General features: G+C 47.2%; 2 protein-coding genes across 10 annotated transcripts in view; both read left to right on the top strand.

Moving 5' to 3' along the window:
- L3MBTL1 (L3MBTL histone methyl-lysine binding protein 1) overlaps nt 1–11,796 on the top strand; it is a 67,852-nt gene extending 56,056 nt beyond the window's left edge. For all 3 annotated transcript variants that reach the window (XM_073309817.1, XM_073309815.1, XM_073309816.1), the window contains exons 21-22: nt 4,860–4,922; nt 5,917–11,796. In XM_073309817.1, the coding sequence (XP_073165918.1) occupies nt 4,860–4,922; nt 5,917–6,051 (198 nt within the window). In that variant the 3' untranslated portion in view covers nt 6,052–11,796. The remainder of the gene's footprint in view (nt 1–4,859; nt 4,923–5,916) is intronic.
- Nucleotides 11,797–14,754: 2,958 nt separating this feature from the next.
- SGK2 (serum/glucocorticoid regulated kinase 2) overlaps nt 14,755–21,604 on the top strand; it is a 35,654-nt gene continuing 28,804 nt past the window's right edge. For 3 of the 7 annotated variants that reach the window (XM_073309819.1, XM_073309824.1, XM_073309823.1), the window contains exons 1-2: nt 14,825–14,910; nt 20,076–20,283. In XM_073309819.1, coding sequence (XP_073165920.1) covers nt 20,232–20,283 — 52 coding nt within the window. In that variant the 5' untranslated portion in view covers nt 14,825–14,910; nt 20,076–20,231. Of the gene's footprint in view, nt 14,911–20,075; nt 20,300–21,604 lie in introns of all 7 variants that reach the window. The other 4 variants (XM_073309820.1, XR_012154704.1, XM_073309822.1 and 1 more) reach the window with 4 other exon arrangements.

Raw genomic sequence — 21,604 nt, 5'->3', positions numbered from 1 at the left:
ATCCCTATCCTTCTCTAAATTAGCAATACCTCCCAGCTTTGTATCATCTGCAAACTTTATTAGCACACTCCCACTTTTTGTGCCCAGGTCAGTAATAAAAAGATTAAATAAGATTGGTCCCAAAACTGATCCTTGAGGAACTCCACTGGTAACCTCCCTCCAACTTGACAGTTCACCTTTCAGTAGGACCCGTTGTAGTCTCCCCTTTAACCAATTCCCTATCCACCTTTCAATTTTCCTATTGATGCCCATCTTATCCAATTTAACTAATAATTCCCCATGTGGCACAGTATCAAACGCCTTACTAAAATCTAAATAAATTAGATCCACTGCGTTTCCTTTATCTAAAAAATCTGTTACTCTCTCAAAGAAGGAAATCAGGTTGGTTTGGCACGATCTACCTTTTGTAAAACCATGTTGTATTTTGTCCCATTTACCATTGACTTCAATGTCCTTAACTACCTTCTCCTTCAAAATTTTTTCCAAGACCTTGCATACTACAGATGTCAAACTAACAGGCCTATAATTACTTGGATCACTTTTTTTCCCTTTCTTAAAAATAGGAACTATGTTAGCAATTCTCCAATCATATGGTACAACCCCTGAATTTACAGATTCATTAAAAATTCTTGCTAATGGGCTTGCAATTTCTTGTGCCAATTCTTTTAATATTCTTGGATGAAGATTATCTGGGCCCCCCGATTTAGCCCCATTAAGCTGTTTGAGTTTCGCTTCTACCTCAGATATGGTGATGTCTACCTCCATATCCTCATTCCCATTTATCATGCTACCATTATCCCTAAGATCCTCTTTAGTCTTATTAAAGACTGAGGCAAAGTATTTGTTTAGATATTGGGCCATGCCTAGATTATCCTTGACCTCCACTCCATCCTCAGTTTTTAGCGGTCCCACTTCTTCTTTCTTTGTTTTTTTCCTATTTATATGACTATAGAACCTTTTACTATTGGTTTTAATTCCCTTTGCAAGGTCCAACTCTACTTGACTTTTAGCCTGTCTCACTTTATCCCTACATATTCTGACCTCAATAAGGTAGCTTTCCTTACTGATCCCTCCCTTCTTCCACTCCCTATATGCTTTCTGCTTTTTCTTAATTACCTCTCTAAGATGCTTGCTCATCCAGCTTGGTCTACAACTCCTGCCTATGAATTTTTTCCCCTTTCTTGGGATGCAGGCTTCCGATAGCTTCTGCAGCTTTAATTTAAAATAATCCCAGGCCTCCTCTACCTTTAAACCCATAAATTCTTCAGTCCAATCCACTTCCCTAACTAATTTCCTTAATTTTTGAAAGTCAGCCCTATTGAAATCAAAAACCCTAGTTGCAGATTTATTTTTGTTAATCCTTCCATTCAGTTTGAACTGAATTAGCTCATGATCACTTGAGCCAAGATTATCCCCTACAACCATTTCCTCTATGAGATCCTCATTACTCGCCAAGACCAGATCTAAAATGGCATCCCCTCTAGTCGGTTCAGCAACTACTTGTTGAAGGAATCCATCAGCTATCGCATCTAGGAACATCTGAGCCCTATTATTATTACTAGCACTTGTCCTCCAGTCTATATCTGGGAAGTTAAAGTCTCCCATGATCACACAGTTTCCATTAGTATTTACTTTATTAAAAACATTAAAAAGGGCTCTATCCATATCCAAATTAGATCCCGGCGGTCTATAGCACACCCCAAGCACTATCCCAGGGGAGGCTCTAATAGTTTTCTTCCCCAAATTAATTATTGCCCAGACAGACTCAGTCATATCCATTTCATCGCTTCTTATTTCTTTACATTCTATCTCATCATTGATATACAGTGCTACTCCACCACCTTTACCTTTATTTCGGTCTTTCCTAAACAGCACATACCCTTCAATACCTGTAGCCCAGTCATGACGACTATTCCACCAGGTCTCTGTTATACCTATAATATTATGGGTTTAAAGGTAGAGGAGGCCTGGGATTATTTTAAATTAAAGCTGCAGAAGCTATCGGAAGCCTGCATCCCAAGAAAGGGGAAAAAATTCATAGGCAGGAGTTGTAGACCAAGCTGGATGAGCAAGCATCTTAGAGAGGTAATTAAGAAAAAGCAGAAAGCATATAGGGAGTGGAAGAAGGGAGGGATCAGTAAGGAAAGCTACCTTATTGAGGTCAGAATATGTAGGGATAAAGTGAGACAGGCTAAAAGTCAAGTAGAGTTGGACCTTGCAAAGGGAATTAAAACCAATAGTAAAAGGTTCTATAGTCATATAAATAGGAAAAAAACAAAGAAAGAAGAAGTGGGACCGCTAAAAACTGAGGATGGAGTGGAGGTCAAGGATAATCTAGGCATGGCCCAATATCTAAACAAATACTTTGCCTCAGTCTTTAATAAGACTAAAGAGGATCTTAGGGATAATGGTAGCATGATAAATGGGAATGAGGATATGGAGGTAGACATCACCATATCTGAGGTAGAAGCGAAACTCAAACAGCTTAATGGGGCTAAATCGGGGGGCCCAGATAATCTTCATCCAAGAATATTAAAAGAATTGGCACAAGAAATTGCAAGCCCATTAGCAAGAATTTTTAATGAATCTGTAAATTCAGGGGTTGTACCATATGATTGGAGAATTGCTAACATAGTTCCTATTTTTAAGAAAGGGAAAAAAAGTGATCCAAGTAATTATAGGCCTGTTAGTTTGACATCTGTAGTATGCAAGGTCTTGGAAAAAATTTTGAAGGAGAAGGTAGTTAAGGACATTGAAGTCAATGGTAAATGGGACAAAATACAACATGGTTTTACAAAAGGTAGATCGTGCCAAACCAACCTGATTTCCTTCTTTGAGAGAGTAACAGATTTTTTAGATAAAGGAAACGCAGTGGATCTAATTTATTTAGATTTTAGTAAGGCGTTTGATACTGTGCCACATGGGGAATTATTAGTTAAATTGGATAAGATGGGCATCAATAGGAAAATTGAAAGGTGGATAGGGAATTGGTTAAAGGGGAGACTACAACGGGTCCTACTGAAAGGTGAACTGTCAAGTTGGAGGGAGGTTACCAGTGGAGTTCCTCAAGGATCAGTTTTGGGACCAATCTTATTTAATCTTTTTATTACTGACCTGGGCACAAAAAGTGGGAGTGTGCTAATAAAGTTTGCAGATGATACAAAGCTGGGAGGTATTGCTAATTTAGAGAAGGACAGGGATACCCTACAGGAGGATCTGGATGACCTTGTAAACTGGAGTAATAGGAATAGGATGAAATTTAATAGTGAGAAGTGTAAGGTCATGCATTTAGGGATTAATAACAAGAATTTTAGTTATAAGCTAGGGACGCATCAACTAGAAGTAACGGAGGAGGAAAAGGACCTTGGAGTATTGGTTGATCATAGGTTGACTATGAGCTGCCAATGTGATATGGCTGTGAAAAAAGCTAATGTCGTCTTGGGATGCATCAGGAGAGGTATTTCCAGTAGGGATAAGGAGGTTTTAGTACCGTTATATAAGGCACTGGTGAGACCTCACCTGGAATACTGTGTGCAGTTCTGGTCTCCCATGTTTAAGAAGGATGAATTCAAACTGGAACAGGTACAGAGAAGGGCTACTAGGATGATCCGAGGAATGGAAAACTTGTCTTATGAAAGGAGACTCAGGGAGCTTGGCTTGTTTAGCCTAACTAAAAGAAGGTTGAGGGGAGATATGATTGCTCTCTATAAATATATCAGAGGGATAAATACCAGAGAGGGAGAGGAATTATTTAAACTCAATACCAATGTGGACACAAGAACAAATGGATATAAACTGGCCACTAGGAAATTTAGATTAGAAATTAGACGAAGGTTTCTAACCATCAGAGGAGTGAAGTTTTGGAATAGCCTTCCGAGGGAAGTAGTGGGGGCAAAAGATCTATCTTGCTTTAAGATTAAACTCGATAAGTTTATGGAGGAGATGGTATGATGGGATAACATGGTTTTGGTAATTAAATATTCATGGTAAATAGGCCCAATGGCCTGTGATGGGTTTTTAGATGGGGTAAGATCCAAGTTACCCGGGAAAGAATTTTCTGTAGTATCTGGCTGATGAATCTTGCCCATATGCTCAGGGTTTAGCTGATCGCCATATTTGGGGTCGGGAAGGAATTTTCCTCCAGGGCAGATTGGAAGGCCCTGGAGGTTTTTCGCCTTCCTCTGTAGCATGGGGCACGGGTCACTTGCTGGAGGATTCTCTGCTCCTTGAGGTCTTCAAACTACAATTTGAGGACTTCAATAGCACAGATAGGTGTGAGGTCTTTTTTAGGAGTGGTGGGTGAAATTCTGTGGCCTGCATTGTGCAGGAGGTCAGACTAGATGATCATAATGGTCCCTTCTGACCTAAATATCTATGAATCTATGAGGATCAGTACAAATTGGCAGGACAGAAAAGTTCACATGTCCGCTTGTAAGGAAACAAGATAAATGTCCCACTTACTTTATCAAGTTGATCATTTTATTGTGACAGAGAAGTAAATTAGATTATGGTAAATATGTTTCTAAGGCCTCTAAGAGATCTAAGGCCTTGGCCCCAAATGCTCCAGGGCTCATTGTTTCGTGAGTGTATTTGTGAGGTACCTGCTGTCATGTGTTGCCTTTCTGTGGACAGCAGGCATCTCCACTCAAGTATGCTAGAATAAAAGGTTCTTTGCATCCCGTTCGACCCATGGGTTATACAGAAAGCAGCAGATCTTGGCTGGAGCAGGGCATGCAGAATTCTGGAGACTCCTAGCTCTGTGGCATGTCCTCTTAGACCCTGAAAAGGGAGCTCTGCTGGTGGAATTTCAGGCAGGCTAATTCCCTGGTTCTGTGTTTCCCTCCTTGTCTCTTCCGAAGGTCTTTAGCTTTGTTCAGACGCTAACAGGTTGCGAGGACCAAGCCAAACTCTTCAAAGATGAGGTAAGGGGAATGGGGCTCAGTGCGTCGGTGAGGGGAACAAAGGAAGCCCATTTGCAGTTGGAGGGGGGTGGGAGAACAGGCTGCCTACATGGTTTCCTGCCACCAGCCTTTGGGACTCTGCCCTGTTGCTGTTAAAGCAACAGTCCTTGAGAGCATTTGTTTGGGATAGCACCAGCGGCCGATTACAGCAGAACCCACTGATAGTGACCTCAGACGTCTGTCTGACTATCGTGCACATAAGGCACCTCATGGATCTATTCAGATATAGTCAATAGATAGATCTGGTGACACTCCACGTATGGGGCAAGTCTAGTCCCCTGTGAATGGGGTCTTGGGGTAGGAGAGCTCCAAGGGGTCTGTGGGGGAGCAGAAGCAGAGCTGCTCTGTAGGCAGTGCTGCAGCCTTCTCCCAAAAGGCCGATGGGTCTGCTTAGTCCCAGGTCCACCACCCCCTCCCTCAGTTCCTGTTGCTGGATCTCTGTTACTGGGGATTACGTGCCCAGCTGGAGTCCCACATCCCAGGCTGTGTTTGCAGCTCCAGTGGTTGCAAAGATTTTGACCCACACACGGAGCACGTCTGACCCAGACTCATTGGCAGAGAGAATTACTCAGACACTTGTGCAGAGCTGCTGGGGCCGGTTGACTCTGGATGCTTCAGTTGCTAGAAGCACCCCACCCTGTCTAGTAGATAGCTGCATTTTTACCTTCTGTGGCACCATTTTCCATTGCCACTTACCAGCCTCCTAGTGTGATGTGGCTGGGGAGGAGGCTGGGCTTTTCACTGAGAAGAGGCAGGATCATATGTCCCGTGCTTGTAACATCCCTAGCTAGTCCATCCCAAGAGCCACCTTTGAAGGGCATGAAGGGCTTTGAAGGGCATGCTTCTTGTTTGAGCACACAGCCCTGAGGGGTGGGAGTGGGGATGGGCAGCTCTGGAATCCAGATTTCCCGTGAGCATGGTGTACATGCTGGACCCACCCACATCTCTCCTGCAGATGATTGACGGGGAGGCGTTCCTTCTGCTGACACAGGCCGACATCGTCAAGATTATGAGCGTCAAACTGGGCCCAGCACTCAAGATCTACAACGCCATCCTCATGTTCAAAAATGCCGACGACACCTTAAAGTGACCATGCCCCACAGCCTGGGACTGCCCTCAGCACTGCAGCTGCCAAGTTGTCTGTCTGGCTCACTGGAGCAGAGACCTTCCCCACTGCAGCAGTTGTAAAATCCTGCACGCTCCTTCTCTCTCTGAGTCACCTTCTCTGTCCTTGCACCAAACCCATCTCTTTCTGTCTTTCTCTTCCCCTGCCCTGTTACACTTCTCCTCCGGCCTGGCGGGGGAGCTCCAGTCGGGGTACTGCTGACCAGTGCTCTCTCCCACTGATGCTTTTAAAAGGACAGAATGCGGATTTGAGATGGGATGACCCCCCTGCCCTTCAAGTGCTTCTGACTGACCCTGTTCCATAGGATGATGTGTGTGTGTGTTTCAGGACCGATGAGGTACCGGAGAGAAGGTGTGGGGGCTGAGGGATGGTGGTGCTGCTCAAGAAACCAAGATCAGAAATTTTGGTGATCTCATAAGAAATAAGCTGCCTGCACACACCCCTTCTCTCACATACGTGAGCACACACATGCTCGTTTTAGAGGAATGACTCATTTTCCCTTTTCTTAGCAATTGAAGAGAATTTTCCCAGCATATTTCACTGCGTTGGGGGTGGGTATTTAATGCTCTTTCAACGGGACATTCTCAAGTAGCTTTTGATAACATTCCATTTGTTTTCTCTCCAGTTTTTGTGACTCTCCCTTTGAAGCTGGGCAGTAACTTTGCTTTGCCCCTGCCCTGGTTCACCTTTGCCATGAGGCCAACTTGAATTTTCTTCCATTTCCTTCTGTTTCTCATGGGGAACGAGTCCATAGTGCTATTTATGCTGCAGATCTCTTTGCTGCTGGGGGAGTCAGTGTTTTATTACTATTTATTATTTGTGTTGCAGTAGCAGCTAGGAGCCCAAGTCATGGACCAGGACCCCACTGCGCTAGGGGGCTGTACAAACACAGAACGCAACAATGGTCCCTGCCCCAAAGAGCTTACAGCCTAAGTATAAATATACCAGCCACGTCAGCACAGCTCTGGGAATAAGGCTAGTCAGTTAAGTTGTACCCACTCTGCTGGATAGGTGGCTGCTCTGCAGCACAGACATCCTCTGCAGAGGTAGAATGGCCTTTTCCTTTCTGTCTCAATGGTGGGGTTTTTATTTTCAGATCTTAGCAGCCCTTCGCCATCGAACTGTAAGAAATTCAAGGTGGGCCAAATTTTTGTCCTTAGCTACTTGACACACATCTCCCTAGGATAAGACTTGCGAACTGCTTTTTCAAAAGACAATCACCTGCTGGTTATTAACGAGACAGTCTCTTGGGATTGGCTAAGAAAAGGTCAGTGCAGGGTGTGTGATGGCGTGCGACCAATTGCCTTTACTCCAGCCACGTAAAAACTTCCTGAAGGACCAATCAGAAGAGGTGTAGGCTGGACAGGGGGACCACAGTCCCCAAACCACGCTCTGTCAGGTTAGAAACATTTGCATTCCCAAGATCCGCAATTCCTTAAAGGAATCGACCTTTTCCTTTGCTTCCCTCCCCTCTCCCCAGTCATTGAAGACAGGGATGAGAGCTCCTACCATATGCACCAGCAACATGTCTCATAGCAACATGGCATATGAAGTCCACTTTCATGTACATATGGGTCAAATTCATGCTAGGCTTCCCATGGAAATGCAGCATTTTGACTCTTTTTATTATTGACTCTTTGGGGTCACATTTGACCTGCCATTCCAATGTTTGCTGCTTGCTATTCATGAGAGATTTTTACACAATTTATGGGGTTTTTTTGTAAGCGTTTGGGTATGTTTCGCAAGTTCTCTTTCCTTCCCTTTCATTTTCTTCCATCTGTTCAAATGCTGCCATATGTTCATCTGCGGGGAGAAGCGAAATGGGAGGAGAGGAGTTGTGGGCTCTGGACCCAATTCTTCCATAGATGCAGCCTGATCCTCAGCAAATGGTGCCAAACCGGCCTCCACATCCAAAGAGGACCTCTTCTCCTGGGCTGTTGTTGGTTGGGAGGAGAGGAAGATGAGGAGCGACCTTGGGATACAAACATGGCTTCAGCTTTGGGACTCTCCATATCAACCTCCCCTGACATATTTCCAAACTTCATCCTGAACTCAAGCAAGTATCCTGATTAGCTCGTTATATCCCCGTACAAGGCTCAGTCAGTGTCTTTATAGGAAGCATCTACTGCAGAGAAAGAAAGGAAGAAGTCTCCTGTTCTCATCACCTCCATCTCAACCTGCTAAGTGACTACATTTGTCTTTTAGCTAAAGGTGAGCTAAACAGTCATTGTGCTGGCTGAATGCCAGAGGGGCACTCTGGGTTTGGCACTCGAACGGAGTGTCAGATGCCTGAGTTGTGCTCTGCATTTGAAGCTACAACAAAAGATCGAGTGATTGGTTCCTGTGGAAGCTGTTCCAGTAAGTGGGCCCATTTTGAAGGGAACAGGAGCTGTAAATGTCCACCCAGGATTGTCTCCCTAGAATCTCAATGGCCAATGAGATTAAATCTCCTGTTCTATTACTGAGACACTGGGTGATCTGTTCTATTACTGAGACACTGGGTGATCTGTTCTCTGGCTACCTGACACCTTACAGACTTTCAGCTGGATTTCTGGGCTCCTGTGAAACTAACTTCCTGATTCCTGCTGAGACTGTAGGCTGTAGCCACCTGAGAGCTCCACGGCCAAACTGTGTCCATCCAACCCTTTCATACAGCTTCTAGGAGATTTACCTGAACTGCTTTTTTACATCCTTGCAGTGTAACCTGGGACACAGACCGGACTGGACTGGTATGCCCACCTGTAGGAATGGTCTCTCAGGGGGGATTTTCTCGGGTCAGAGCTCTCCAAGAAGATGATCCTCACTGGAAATGTGAAGTGAGATAGAGTGTGTGTCTGTGTGTGTGTGTCTGTGTTAATGACAGCGTTCTTATGTCACGCTCGCTTAGCTGCTGCCTCAGCCATGAGTCCATTCCCCTCTTGGGTTGACTATTTCCTGACCTTTGAGGTATGAAGCTTCTGAATTGGTCTGGGTGAGAGAAATACAGATTTTGTAGACGGCCAAGGGCTATGTACTGTTAAAGCTTGTAACGTTTTTTCTTAAAAAGACAAAAACCCAAAGCAGTGTGTGTATGTGAGAGAGAGCGAGAAAAATCTATTGATGCTATTTCCTCTACTGTTTGTCCAACTCTGTTTTTTGTGGCACGCTCTTTTCACTGGAGGGATGTGGTTCTTGAGATGTGAACAGCTGGCCATGTGGCAGCAGCTGGATGTGGGGGCAGAAGGACAGCCCTTCCCTGATTGGAACTGGTTGGGAATTATCGTCTAGATGTTTTTTTGTCAGAAAACGTTGACTCAACAAAATTGAAACTTTTGGCGGGAACATACCAGGTCTGATTAAACTTTTGGCGGGAAGGTTCCGGAGGTCCAGGATGGAATTTCTGGTCAAAACCAGAGAGAGACCCCAGAATTCCTTATAACCTCCATTGCTAGGATACACATGGACTTGACCCTGGATCTCCGATAGCCCAGCTCAGTGCCCTTGCTATGGGGCTACGGCCTATTCTGGAGGCGGGGGCTCTCTCTCTTTTTTGAGAAGCTCTGAAAGCTCTCAGTTTTGTCCCAGTGCAGAATGGAATTTTTTTTTTTTTTTAAATCTTAAAAACTGGATGGGCAAAACATTCCCTGCCCAGCTTTCTCCCTGACCCCGATGGGAGGGCTGAGAAGGAGGAGCTTTATCCTCTGTTTTGAACGCCTCCTAAAAATCACTGTCGGCCTCTGCGGCGCGTTCGTGCCAAGATCTCCTCCCTGTTTTAAACTTGTTAGAAGCTTCACCAGCTGCGGGAGCCTTGAGGCCCATGCATAGGAAAAGCTAAAGCCCCCGCTGAGGGTCTCAGTCCTTAACCTCCCAACAGACCAAATTTCTCACGGGTGGCACTCTCTGAATCAGTAGAGTTTCACTAGGGATGAGCTTGGCCCAGGAGTGTTCTCAGCACTCCTTTTGTGGGAGGCTAGAGCAGCTAAAAATGTCTCAAATGGACTTCTGAGTTGCAGTCTCTGGCTATGCCTGCCCATCCTGAGGGAAGCAGAGGGAAGTTGGTGGGCCTGGGACCTGGTGTGGCAGAGGTGGCACAGAATTATCTGCTGGGGCCAGGTAGGACAATCAGCCAGTCCTTCACCCCTGTGACGGCAGCAAATTCCCCTCTCACGTTATAGCCCCCAGTGACCGTTGTCGTCTGGTGCTGACAACAGCTACGTTGACTGTGATTGTGACACTCTGCTGCCCTGGGAAGGCTGCCAGCATTATGTGTGAGCTCAGCCAGGCGGTGGGGTTGGCCCCTGCCCTGGTTCTCATTCCCATAATCCCCATGCCAGCCCAGCAGCCAGGCCCGTGGGACAGGAGAAGAGCACAGTCCGCACGCTTCTAGGATTTGTACGACTTTTACTAGATACAAAGTGTCGCTGGGAGCAACTCTCGCTTCTGGAGCAGCCTGGTAGAACATGGGCCGGGAAGGGGGGGGCTGTTCTGGTCCTGTCCAGAAAGTGTCTGCCCAGTGTCCTGAGGAACTCTCCAAGTCAGCAGGGCTGACTATAGGATTTTGGGGACACTCAGTCTCTTTCCCCCATTTCCTTCCCATCCCTTTTCCTCCTTTATTCTCGCCCCCTCCCCCCTGCCTCCATGTGAGGGGATGGAGAAGGGAGCAGCAGACCCCTTTTCCGGATTCCCATGGCAGACAGAAAGTCTGATGCCCGGTTCTTTAATGACAGCCTGTCAGCTAGACAGCCCATCGCTCTTCCCTTGGCTAGCCTGGAGATAGCAGAGGGCCTATCACCACATGGACAGCCTGAGGCAGGGCCGGTTGGAGCAAACGGGACCATGGACCTCAGTGGGGTTTGGATCAGGCCCCTGTAAGGCAACACGGTCCCATGTCCAATTCAGGTCTGTTCCCAAGAGTGGCGGTGTCTCTTGATGGTGGGTTGGGTGGTGGTTCTGCAGATCAGGAGGTTGGGAGGAGCAGCTGTCAGCTGTCAGGCTGGGATTTATTCCTTCCCAGTCACACACAGGTAATGGGGCAGCATCTTGCTAAAGTCAGAAACTTTGGGGGTGGGGGAACAGACTAGCTTAGAACTCGGGGGGGGGAAATGGGGTGTCCCATCTTTTGTTTCTTTCCAGAACTATGAGAGCCAAGCTATTTCTGCACCAACTTCAAGCACTTTTTAAAAAGAAAATAAATCCAAATTGTCCAGGAGGTTAGGTAGCTAGGAGAACTCAAGGAGAACCTTTGGACTTGAGTGCAATGGCGGAAATCAAAAAGAGGAGGAGAGAGCCTTTGGAAGCCATTACTTGGCTGGCTTTTCTTCTTCCTGTTGTCATAATTTCTTGGGCTGACGGTTTATCCCGCAGTGCCAAGGAAAGGGTACTAGTAGAAGGCTGCAGCCTGGTTCTACCCAGCCCCCCCCTTTATTTTGGGGAGTGGGGTTTGCTGTTATTTGGTTGGGGGGAAAGGGGCTTGTGTTTTGGAAGGGGTGTGTGAATGACAACAAAGCTTTTTTGCACTTTCATTCATTTTGCACTCATTTAATTTCTGGTTTTGTTTTTGGGGGATTGGCACCTTTGTGTGTGTGTGTTTTCATGACGAAATACTCTCGTCGTCGCTGGTGCAGCTATTCTGGAACTTTGTGTCCTGAGTATACAGAGGATTAACAAACAAACAAATCAAGATGTGATGTGTTTTTGTCAGTGTTTTAAAATACAATAAATCAATGTGAGCGATGGAATTATACAAAGCTGGTGCCTGGTTATTAATTCTTAGCCCACGTTTGGCCCTTTTCAGTCAGACCTCTCCAAGTGCTCTACAAAAGAAGGTAAGTGTCTTTATCCCCATTTTGCAGAAAGGGAAACCAAGGCTAAAGAGGAAAAGTGATTTGCCCAAGGTCATATAACAGAGCTAGGAACAGAAGCCAGGTCTCCTGACTCTCAGCATAGTATGCTGTCTATTGGCCCACGCTGCCTCTTACTGCACAAGGTGCTGATTAAGACAGACTAATGCACAGCTCCAGCCATCAATTAAAATTTGGCCAGGAGTGCAAAGACCAGGCACATACCACATGAAGGACAATGGTAGATGAAGTCCAGGGCCAGAGGCTGATCTCGGTTATAGCACTGAATGACATGGAGTCGCTCTGGATTTGCACCATTGGAATACAGCAGAATTGGTCTCCACGGGGGGCAGAGTCTCTCTTCACCATTTCTGGCTGGGGCAGATGCCCACTGGAAGGCTGTGCAGAAGTCCTGTAGGGTAAGGGGAGGCTTGACTACAGGAGGGGTGGCTGATCCATGCCCGAGGAGAGAAAGGGTGCTCCAAGCCTAGGGGAGCCCATGAGATGGTGCAAGGACAAGAAAGGGAGCAGGCCACAAAGGCAGCAGAGAGGAATGAAGTTCCCCATCTGACCCCATCCCCCTGCCCCTCCAGTAGCACAGCCAGAGGGGCTGGTAGCTCAGGGCTCTGTCTCCTCAGCAGCAGAGCCAGAGGGGAAGCAATGCTACACAACCCCTCTGCCCCCTGGTTGCTCTTGCTTCTGGGCAGGCTCTCAGCCTACCTTGCCTCACCTCAGGCTTTTGGCTTGGGATTGTTTGGGGAGGGATTTCTTGGACCAGCAGGATGAGCTCAAAAATCTCAGAGGTGCCATGAATGCCGTAGTTGGCACAACTGCCAAAGGGCCAAGGAGAGGCAGGTCTGGGTGGAGAGACTGTAAACCCCACTGCTGCCGAGGAGCCCCCATCTCCCATCAGTGAGCTCTGCAGCTCCTTCTCCGTTTGACCCTGTGAGTCTGCTTGTCTCTCTAATATCCCGGGACTGATACGGCTACAACTTCACCGCCAACATCCAGCTGGGGGTGTTTCCCCTTCAGGCCAGAGTTCTTGTCGTGCCTCAGCTGCTGTGAAGGAAGGGTGGGGCAGGGCGTCGACACATGGCTGTGGAAAATTCCACTCTGCCTGCAAAGCCACAATACCATGATTCATACCAGCCCCTTAATGCCCCCAGCACAGGCGTTGGGCATGAGAGATCTTTAAGCAACTGCTGAGCTGTCTGATATGATAAGATCTCCTTTGCATACCAGCATCTGCTGCCATGTTCAAGAGGCGCAGACAGAAATATCTGTGCAAGGTTAAACAGTGTCCTAAGGGCCAAGGCAACCACTGATTCGCTCTGTGAAGACAAAACTTCTGGCATCCGGCTTTCTTACCAGAGGAGAGTTCCTATTCCCCAGTAATCTGTGGCAGCAGGGGATACAGCCAAGTCTGACCGATTCCAAGCCTTGTAGAACAAAGCATGTACAGTCCATCTCTGAGAGGGGCTTAAGCTGCCCCAGAGTTCGGGGTGCTGGGATCCAGCACCTTGATTCAGTGCATTAGAGAGTTAGGACTAGCTGCAAAGTCCAGCCTTCCCCAGCTGTAACCGGTGTCCCTCAATTGGTTGGCTCCCTGCTGTATACTGCCCCCAAAAAGTACTGTGTCCTTGTAGCAGATTATAACGAGAGTTGGTCGGGAGTTTTTTGATTAACCGTTTTTTTTTTCTGAAAAAAAGCAGATTAATCTAAACCTAAGCTGTTTGCGAAATGGGTTTTGATGAGTCTCCTGACTTGTCTAACTTTTGAGAAAAAAGTTTCAAAGTTGTTGAAAAGTCCTGTTTTGACATGTTCAAGCAGAAAAGTTTTGGGGACTTTTTCTAGTTGAAGCCACTTTTTGTTTTGAAATGTTAGTTTTGTTTTGTTTTTTAAGGAACAACTTCAAAAACAAAACAAAATGTATTGAACATGATCAAAGCAAAATGTTTTGATTGACCTGGATGGAATTTTTGCAACAATTTCTGTGATGTCAATTTTTGTCCCAATTCAAGATGGGAACTTTTTTTTGACATCTCCAAAATATTCCCGACATGGGAAAGCCATTTCCTGCCAAGCTGTAATTGTAACATACAGCCAGGAGCTGGAGACACCAACTTTTCTGGTGGGAAAGCCTTTTATGCTCCCATTCAGGAGTATCTTTATCTCCATAGAAACTACACCAAATCCTCACTTTTTCATGGTTCTTCATACACCTGTGACGATTCCATACAGGGCTGCAGGAGGCTTGTAGGGGGCTATAAATCGCAAGGCTATTAGGGAGCCATGAGAAAAGGAGAATCCAGCATTTGATGGGGACCTTCACTGATATCATCCCACTTCCATGTTCCAGCTGTTAGCAGATGGATTGTGTCCGGATTCAGGACTTCTGACATTCCCCTGCCGCTCTTGCTGCCAGCGTTTAGCAGAAAGAAAAGGAGGACTTGTGGCACCTTAGAGACTAACCAATTTATTTGAGCATGAGCTTTCGTGAGCTACAGCTCAAATAAATTGGTTAGTCTCTAAGGTGCCACAAGTACTCCTTTTCTTTTTTTCGAATACAGACTAACACGGCTGCTACTCTGAGACCAGCATTTAGCAGGTGCCACATGCCTAATTACCTCAGCTTGTGCCCAGCATGTGACCTGCCTTCAGAAAACAAAGCACTTTGTTCAGACCTTTTTCACTTCTTTCCTCTGTGATGAGCTGCCCTCTAATTCTTCAGCAGGAGATTTGTCCTCACACACCCCCTCCCCTCCCCCCGCGTGGCTCTCCGGGACCTCTTTGTCCTCGCAGAGCAATGGCAGGGTAATAATTTACTTCCTGGCATAGGCCACTCCTTGAGAATATTCCTTTGACCTTCAGACTAACTCACCAAAACAAAAACACAGAGAGGTAAATAACACCCTTATGCAACTGGTACTAGTTAGCACACTTGGCTTCCTCCAGTGCTGCGTGACTGGACAGCTCTGCCTGCTTGACTGTCTCCTTTTGGCAGGTAACACTTTGGTTTATCTACTTATTTATTCCCTGGTGGTCCCTTATTCTGGGGCACAGAAAGGAGCTGGTTTGAGGGAAGCCTGGTCCTCGATCATGGACTATCCCATACAGGGGTGTCAGCAGGCAAGGTGGAACAATTTATAGAGTAGGGGGTGCTGAGAGCCATTGAACCAAACAGTAAACCCTGTATATAATGGAAACCACTTCAAGCCAGGGAGTGCTGAAGCACCTACAGCACCTATGGGTGTCAGAATCTAGGGCCAGAGAAGAGTTGACTTTGGGGAGGGCTGGCTCTTGGGCACAGACTTGTTGCTACAGGGGTGGCAGCAGCAGGCAGGAGAGGCTGATTTCAGAAGCATGCTTGTTCCCCTCTTCAAAATGATCAAACTCTCAGCAATACTGAATAGAGGTGGGAAAAGCTGCTTTGGTAGGGAAGGTTTCTCTTGCTTTGAAGAGTGGTGTCGGGCGTTCTCTCTCCCAGAAGGGAAGAGCCACCATGCGCTCAGAGTAGCGGTTTCCTGTCACGTCCCCCCATCACCCTCATTGTTTTGTCTGCCCCTCAGAGCTGATTTTTCCAGCATCCATTTTCAATAAGAAGCAGCCAGAGGCATTTTATGTTATACAGTATGTGTAAATTCCTATTTAAAAACCAGAAAGGGCAGGGATACCTGGATACAAAGCTAAACTCCCAGGGCAATACAAACCAGCCAGGGCCAAGAAAACCAAGCCCTTAAGCCATGACAGCCAGGGCTGTGTCTGCACTAGGATTTTCAGCTGGCTCCCTCTCAGCCCCTCTGGAACTGGTGCTCAATTGGTTGTCCCGCTGGTGTGTGCAGGGTGAGTGGAGTTCAACAACACCCCCGCCCTCCCATTTTAACCGCACAGCCTCATTCTAACACTGGCACCATGAGTGAGTTCAACACCAGCCCACTGGAGAATAAGGGGGACACATGTTATCAAGTACAGCAGGGGATTGCAGCACAGACAGACACAAGTATTCTACTTTATTTCAACAGCTAGCAGCAGGGCAGCAAGCTGTCAGGGTTGGGGGTTTAACCCCTAGTGGGGCTTACTCTGCACTTGGGATAATGGCTTTCGTCAACGGTTTAAGCATTGCTTGGTCCAATCTAGACTGGTCAGCCCAAGACTGATCCCTATAGACATAGGAACATGGATAACGCCAGCCTGCAGCAGCCCCGCAGTCCATCTAGCTCAGCATCCTCCTGCTGACAGCAACCATCACTAGCTGCTTTCCAGAGTGACAGATCTTTGTGTGTATGTGTGTGTTGGGGGGGGGGGGGGGATTAAAACATCCTTCCCCATGCCTTGTGAGTTAGAATGGGCAGAGTCAGACCAACATCCTCTCCTCTGATGGAGGAGTTGGCGCCCGTGCAGCATGGGGAAGGGATGTGGCCAGTAAAATGGCAGATCCCCTAGGTCTGCTCTGCTGCATGTGAGAAGCACCCTGAGGTTTAGCAGAAAGGAAAGGGAGTGGGCCCAGCTGGAATTTTGAGACGTGCTCAGCACCCTCAACGGGGCCAGGTTTTTAGCAGATAGGGTGCTGTGAGCTTTTTTGAATATTTGCTCATAAGTAGCATTGTAGCAACCTCAGGGTGCTGAGCCCTTCTGGAATATCTGGTCTGTATGGTGGAAGCTGAGCACTTGTAAATCAGGTCCTGAGTGCTGCTGAAAGGCTGCCCCTAGGTCCTTTTCTTCATTACTGTGATTGAGCTGGAGTTTTGGCCTTGTGCAGTGGCCCTTTGAATTAGGTTATTTAAAAAGGTGTCCCACGCAGTGGTGGGGGACGACGACATTACAGCTGGGTGCCCCAATTTTACATTTTTCTGCTGAATGAAGAAGGCCTGGAACCTTTGTTAAAAAATCTCCTGCATTTTACATTAGCAGTTCAGATCTTATTTACCCTGAAACCCTATAGAGAAATAGAAAGCTATTGATTAAGGTCAAACAACTGTGCAGGGGGGAGGCAGATTGTTTAAAATTCTTTGTTTGCTTACTTTTGTTAATATTAACATTAAGCCAAACACCTAATAAACACTTGGAAGAAAGAAAGTCTTTGTGAAAACATTAACAGCACTCCTTTAATTAAGGTTTGAGAAATCTCCCACTATTAATGTGAGATCTCCAGGAAAACCAGGGGGCACCAGATTTTTGATATTCCTGATATTTTAAAGGTAAAACAAAATAGAAAATAATACTTTAAAAATCCCCACCCATCAACAAAAATCTGCTCAATCATTCTTATTCCTCATAAAGAGGGAATATCCAATTTTTAAGAAATTACCTTGCTATTCTATTATATATAGGTTCTTATACCACCCTTAGCACTGTAGTATCTGAGCATCTTCCAGAAGCGCATTAAGCATTTGTAGGTCATCTTTTCACGGCTGGCTGCAGGTAACTTATCTTGTATGCTAAAGAAATGTGTATTAATGTTGTTTGGACCATGTACATACTGGTTCATGTGGGCAGTGTCGTTCCGCTCAAGACTGTGATACATTTATAATGATGATGGTTATTATTATTATATAAGTGAATGTCTACAGACTGCAGTTCTCTATAAAACAGCCTCTGAAGGAGTGTGCACAACATTTGGAAGCGGATGTGTGTGAGTGTGTACGTGCTTGTTTCTGTGTCAGGGGATGTGTACTCTACAGAGTCTACACCGACATAGCCATGTTGCCATAGCTATGCCAGCATAACCCTGTCGTGTGGATGCAGCCGTCCCTGATGGAAGCGGTTTTTCCATGTAGGAACACCTTGTGCCTGAACACTGGTAGCTACGTTGGTGAAAACATTCTTCCATGGATATAGCTGTGGCTACACTGGGAGTTAGGTCATCAGAGCTATGCTGGTCAGGGGTGTGGTTTTTAAAGACCCCGCACCAAAGTAGCTATGTTGACCTTGCTTTAAAATGTATGAGTTGTTTATGTATGTGAGTACTTCTCTGTGTGGGGGCAGGGGTTGGGCTGGACTGGTTTGGATAGGAACAGATGTTGCCTCCAACTGTCTTGCAGTGGAGAGAGGTAAGCATTCCTAGTACAGACATGGCCTCAGATGGCAATCCTTACAAATTAACCTTTTCCTGGCTCTTTACCTGCTAGGCAGGTCTAATCCTTTCAAGGGGGTCTCAAATGAATACAACAGCAGGAGTAAATGTGGGTCTAATGAGGGAGCAGCAAAGAGATACAAATTCCCAAATATGCACTTAATCTGACAAAATACTTACCCTGTGTTATGAGGTAATAACAGCTGATTGCAGACCCATGTGTTGTGGTTGATAAACGCCCCAGGGGGTCCAGAGCTCACTCTTGTATGTGCCAAAGTTGTGTCCCAGTGCTCACTGATACCACATGCAGTTCATTTAAGAATCAGGGAAAGGTGAGAGGTTTAAAATCTTTTAAGAATCACTCTACCAGTTACATCAGGGCAACACCGTTGGCTTGGATGGAGTCACACGGCACTTTAAAAGGCACTGGGTGCTTAGCAGCTGCTGTCTGAAACCTGGCCTGGTTTATAGCCCGGGGAACAAGAGGGACCCAGTGTCATAAGCTGAAAGCAACTCTCATCTAGGTCAGCTGCTGCCTTAATGTCAGAAGAAGAAGTTGGCTGTTTAATATTTAATTGCAATGTTTAATCATTAAAGAGCCTTGTTCCTCTTCTGACAATTAAGTCGGTATCAAAGGGGAAGAAGGCATAACACATTTTCTCACCTTCGCTGCTGCAGGCATGGCAAAAACAATATAATTCCTCAGCAAGAAAGCCTGTCTGTGAAGACACGGTTTATAACTCACTCCTGCTTATTAGGCCTTGCGCCATCATGGGGCCTTTCCTGATTTTGGGCTGGGAAATGGGAGCTCAGGGGCCAGAGTCACTCCTGGGGTAAGTGGAGGTAATTCCCATTGAAACCAAAAGGACTGCACCTATTAAAGCCTCTGAATTAATCTGATTAGTTAATAGGCCTAACTCACCCCAGGTGCAATGCACTGAATTGGTGAGACTGTAGCGAAGATCAGAGTGGCCCAGTTGTGTGTGTACATCACACTGGAAATGAAACGGTCAATGCCATTCAGTAGCCTGCACTTTGTAACATGACCAAGGGCTGGATCGGCCCCTAGTGATTGCTCTGAGTTAAGAGACAGGTTCACCCCTGGGCTGGCAAAGGTGCTAACCCAGAGAGGAGAGGCAGCTCATGCCTTGCCTATTCAGTGTCTGTTGGGGCCAGCACGGCCCCACAGCACAGGCTAGGACTGCTTCAAGGGCCTCTGTGTGACTTTGTGAGAGTACAACACTGCCAGGGAGCTGGTCTGCCCCCGCCACACCCGCTCAAACTTCTTACCGACCCCTGGCCTGCCCTGCTTCACCTCCACTCTGCCCTGGAATTTGCCCCAAGCTGGCAGAGTTGACCATGCACCAGGCACAGAGGACCAAGCCCTGGGCATTATGTCTGCCCTATGGGCCGGCCCCTAGCTGGCACAAAGGGGCACCTGGGGACAAAGCCAGTAGGGCGGTGGATGGGAGCGGTCTTCTTTCTTACCCGGCAGCTCCCAGGCAGGGAGGTTGCAGAGACACCTGCCCACTAGCCTTTCAGTCATGCAGGTTAGCAGCCCTCTGTGGCTGGCTGGCTGGCTGCTGCCTCAGGGAACTGCTACCCCTTCAGGAGTGTGGCCAGTTCCCAGCTCCAGGCTGACTCTACAGAAGGGAACCGGTCCTTATAATCAATACACAAAAATAGTTACTCATGCTTCACTGATTGTACATTGCACTTACACCATTCTTTTCATTTCCACCGGGCCGTACAAACAGCGGGGCCAGCCTGATCCTTGGTGCAGTCCCACTGAAGTCAGTGCATTTGCGCCAAGGATGAATTTGGCCTATTGACTAATCAGAGCAATTAAATACTCAAGTCCTTACCAGGTAACAGAAAAGCCCAGCCCCATGGATTTACCAAACACATTGTAAACCTCTTAACTTGTCTGGGAATCAATCAATACCCACTGTGATGTTAGGGGATGGTGTCTAGTAAAGGCAGCCTCTTGGGCATGCTCCTGAGACCAGGAGCTAATGTTCTGAGCATGCTAGCGCATCTCTGGGCACGTGCTCTGCTGGCATCCAGCCTGTGTGACCTGACCTTCATCTTCACAGGGGAAGGCCAAGAAACCGCACAGCTTCTGCGAGCCTCCCTGCCGGACGTCTACCTGCCTCCTGGACCCCGAGGAAGCGGAGCCTACTCACCTGGTGCCAATTACTGAATTGCTAGCAGAGTTTCTCAGGCAGCGTGCATCTCTTTGGGCTGACTTTATGCCCATGCCCCGGCCAGAGACCCCCTCCACAGCACTGGGGAAGACTAAGGGTAATGAACTTGACCGGTACATATCTTAAAAGTCAAGCGACTCTCCGGGCCTGACTGTGTGAGCTGTGGGGTTCCAAGCTGCAGGGTGGATGAATTGGCGGGGAGAATGAGGCTGGGAATTGCCTCCCACTTTAGTATCAGGGCTGGAAAACAGGTGGCCGACGGGAACTGGGCCATGATGTGAGTTGCTTTTAGGGGCCCTGCATTAACCTCAGCAACTCACAACCCACTGTCCCCCAGACGTCTGACCCCAAGCCCATTGACGTCAATGGGAGCCCCCTGACTTCTCCAAAGCTCAGCGGTTCTAGGCAGTCACTTGACTGGCTTTAAGCTCAGCCCTGCAGTTTTTCTGTGACCTGACATAATGTCGACCAGAGGGAGGGTTGTAATATTGCTAGACATTGAAGTCTGGACAGTAACCTCACAGCTGTATTGGTTGACTCTGCAAGCAGGGCTGAACTGTGCAGTTCGTGGGCTGTAGCTTTATAATGCCTACAGCATGGGATGGACTGCAGACAAGGCCTTTCAGTCAGGTCCTATGGCTCTCCGAGGCCATGACCTTAAATGGCAGCACCAACGGCCTTGAGTGTGCCTCAGCTCTCTCTGAGCTGGAAGCCTGTGGCCCTGAACCCTGGCACGTGCCTACATTATGGAGACTATACTGGCATTTCCATCAGGGGTTTCCATCAGGGTAAGAATGCGATTGTCCCAAATGATGAAGCATGCTTCTGTTGACCTAGCTGTGTCTACTCAGGGTTATGCTGGCATTGCTACACAGGCCAGGGGTGTAGCTTTTCACGCCCCTGTGCTGACATAACTTTCAAGAGTAGACCAAGACTAAGGATCTGGCACTTCATTGGCAAAACTTTTGTCGTTCAGGGGTGTTACCCCCCCCCCCCCCCCGCCCTCCCTGAATGACAAAAGTTTTACTGAAAAAAAGCGCTGGTGCGAACAGCTCTCCTGCTGACAAAGCTGCTGCCACTCGTGGGGGGTGGAAGTTTTTTGTCTGCAGGAGAGCTCTCTCCTGCCGACAAACAGCAGCTACGCTGCGCGGCTTTTAACGGCATGGCTCTGTCGCAAACAGCCTCATAGTGTAGCCATAGCCTTAGTGTTAAGGACCTAGTGAAACCTGCCCTGGGGTCAGACTGGCAATGCCTCTTCATTGGGAAGGAGGAAGAGAGCAATCTGGATTGGATTTCTGGGAGCAGCTGAAACAGATCCTGAGGCCTGGTCTACACTACAGTTAGGTCACCGTAAGGCAGCTTACGTCACCCTAACTCTGTAAGCGTCTACAGTACAATGGTGCGCCTGCTGATGTAAG

Source organism: Lepidochelys kempii, chromosome 13 (assembly GCF_965140265.1).
Source record: "Lepidochelys kempii isolate rLepKem1 chromosome 13, rLepKem1.hap2, whole genome shotgun sequence".
Taxonomy (NCBI): Eukaryota; Metazoa; Chordata; order Testudines; family Cheloniidae; genus Lepidochelys; species Lepidochelys kempii.
Note: the sequence above shows the minus strand (reverse complement) of the source record. Positions and strands in the feature narration are given on the sequence as shown.